At 50.1% G+C, this 2,391-nt stretch overlaps 1 protein-coding gene across 1 annotated transcript; it reads left to right on the top strand.

Annotated features, from left to right (window-relative positions):
- The first annotated feature begins 255 nt into the window (after nucleotides 1-255).
- Nucleotides 256-1,992, top strand: LOC121966823 (transcription factor jun-B-like). Its single transcript, XM_042516892.1, has one exon. The coding sequence runs from the start codon at nucleotides 530-532 to the stop codon at nucleotides 1,514-1,516; it is 987 nt and encodes a 328-aa protein (XP_042372826.1). The 5' UTR covers nucleotides 256-529; the 3' UTR covers nucleotides 1,517-1,992.
- The last annotated feature ends 399 nt before the right edge of the window (nucleotides 1,993-2,391 follow it).

The raw sequence follows: 2,391 nt of genomic DNA, 5'->3' as shown, positions 1-2,391 counted from the left end.
CGTATTTCAATTATAAAGGCGCAAAATAAGCTGTTTAAATAACGTGTGGCGTCTCTGTCCGCAGCGGTGCCTCCTCCGTGCGCTCTCATGCCTACAGGCTTGTTTACAGTCGCCTCTTCCCGGCATTAACGTCACCGGCCGACGCGCGCTCTGGGCGTGGAGGTAGAGCCAACTGACCAATCAGAGCGCGCCAAAGCCCTGGCAGCAGGAGCGCGTGTGTGCGTGTATAAAAAGGCACGTATTGCCCCATCTGAACACACCTCACCAAGCACCAAGAGCAGCAACATCAACTCACAGGAGTTTAAACTTTTCCCTCCACAGAAGAAAACACTGGAAAAGACTTTTACCTGCTACTGAGACAGCTTGTGTTGGACTTTACTTTCACTCTGTGTTTGTTTTTGGAGTGATTTTTGGACAGTTTGAGAGCGGAGGAGTGCCTGAGTTGATGCATGCGCTCTGCTGACACAGACATTTGATTATCGAGAGTTTCTAAAAGCAGCTGGTAAGCTCTCTTTTTCCTTCCGACTTTATGTCTACAAAGATGGAACAGCCTTTCTATCATGACGACTCTTTTCTGTCGGCTTACGGCCACTCAGATGCAGCAATGCACGACTACAAACTGCTAAAGCAGAATATGAATTTGAACTTGACAGAGCCCTATCGCAACCTGAAATCCCAGCTGAGAGCCGAGACAGACCCGTACCAAGCGGGGCACCAAGACGTGGGGTCCCTGAAGCTGGCATCCCCAGAGCTCGAGCGGCTCATCATCCAAAACAGTAACGGTGTGATCACCACTCCCACCCCGGGACAGTACTTCTACAACCGGGGGATCACCGATGAGCAGGAGGGCTTCGCGGAGGGGTTCGTGAAAGCCCTGGACGAGCTGCACAAGATGAACCAGATGCCCCCTCCCAACGTGTCCATCGGCGCCGGTGGAGTTACTACGTGCGCGCCGGCGGCCTCTAGCGTCTTCGGCTCCTCCCTGCAGCCGGAGCCTCCCATCTACACCACACTGAACGCCTACTGTCCCAACACGAGTCTGTCTTCTGCGTCCAGCTACCCCACCGCCACCATCAGCTACCTGCCGCCGCACCAGCAGAGCCACCAGCAGACCTCGACGCACGGCGCGCACCCGTTCCAGCACTCCCTCCCCGGCTCCGGGCTCCATCCGCAGCGGCTGGTCGCGCTCAAAGAGGAGCCCCAAACCGTGCCTGATCTCCTCAGCAGCGACGGCTCGCCTCCAATGTCCCCGATCGATCTGGAGACCCAGGAGCGCATCAAGGCGGAGCGCAAGAGGCTGCGGAACCGGCTAGCGGCCACCAAATGTCGGCGGCGCAAGCTGGAGCGCATCGCCCGGCTGGAGGACAAGGTGAAGGGGCTGAAGAACGACAACGCGGGGCTCTCCAACACGGCTTCGGTGCTCCGGGATCAGGTCGCCCAGCTCAAACAGAAAGTCCTGACGCACGTGAGCAGCGGCTGTCAGCTGATGCTCACGAGCAAGCTGGAGGCGTTTTAGGCACCAGAGACTACTAACTGACTGAAAAGTAATAACACTGGAGGTCTGCATGCGCAGCGCTGGTTCACCGGCCGGTGTGTGTCAGCAGCACGGGGCCGAGGCAAGCTGTGTGTAGACAACTCTGTGGGCCATTTAGGGTGAAAAGACTGATTTGAAATGGTACTTCCGGATGCTGGACATCGCTGAAAAGCACCATTCAACCCCTGACACCGGGGCAGCATCCAGACTGAGCAGACACTGAGCAGACGCAGCGGGCAGACAGGCCCGGAGGTTTACTAATGGTAGAAAATGGGAACGATTATTGTATGTCTTTGTATTTTTGCAACTGATATTGTGATGCAATGCTGCATTTATTCATTGTGTAAATTATTTTTGTTTGTCTGGTTGATCCAAACAAACTAATGATGTCCAATGTTTACAATGTCTCTTTTTTTTTATTTGTGATGTGTATTTAAGTAAAGTGTCTTAAAATGAAACAGAAATGGTGCTCTTGAGTGTTTGTTTTTATGATTTTTTTTAAATGCACACGGAAGGAGTGAGGAGGTTTCTTTCCTACCATAATGTAACCATAACACTGTAAAATATGACAAGTTCATTTTACCCAAAATAATCTTGGAAACAGATTGCCTTGAAAAGAAGTAAATATAAATAGTAATCTCGATCTATGTTTGCTTTATATCTAAATTTTATGTTTAATCAACATTTACCTTTTATTTGCTTTTTTCCCCAGCAATCTTTTTCCAATGTTACTTTGGGTAAGACCAACATGTCAAATTTTACAGTGCAGATGTGCAACACTGTAAAATTTGACAAATTGATTTTACCCCAAAAAAACTAGTAAAACGACTGCCTTGAAAAAGTAAAGTAAGTCTTAT

Source organism: Plectropomus leopardus, unplaced genomic scaffold (assembly GCF_008729295.1).
Source record: "Plectropomus leopardus isolate mb unplaced genomic scaffold, YSFRI_Pleo_2.0 unplaced_scaffold26006, whole genome shotgun sequence".
NCBI classification, from domain to species: domain Eukaryota; kingdom Metazoa; phylum Chordata; class Actinopteri; order Perciformes; family Serranidae; genus Plectropomus; species Plectropomus leopardus.
This window is presented reverse-complemented; position numbering and strand designations above follow the sequence as displayed.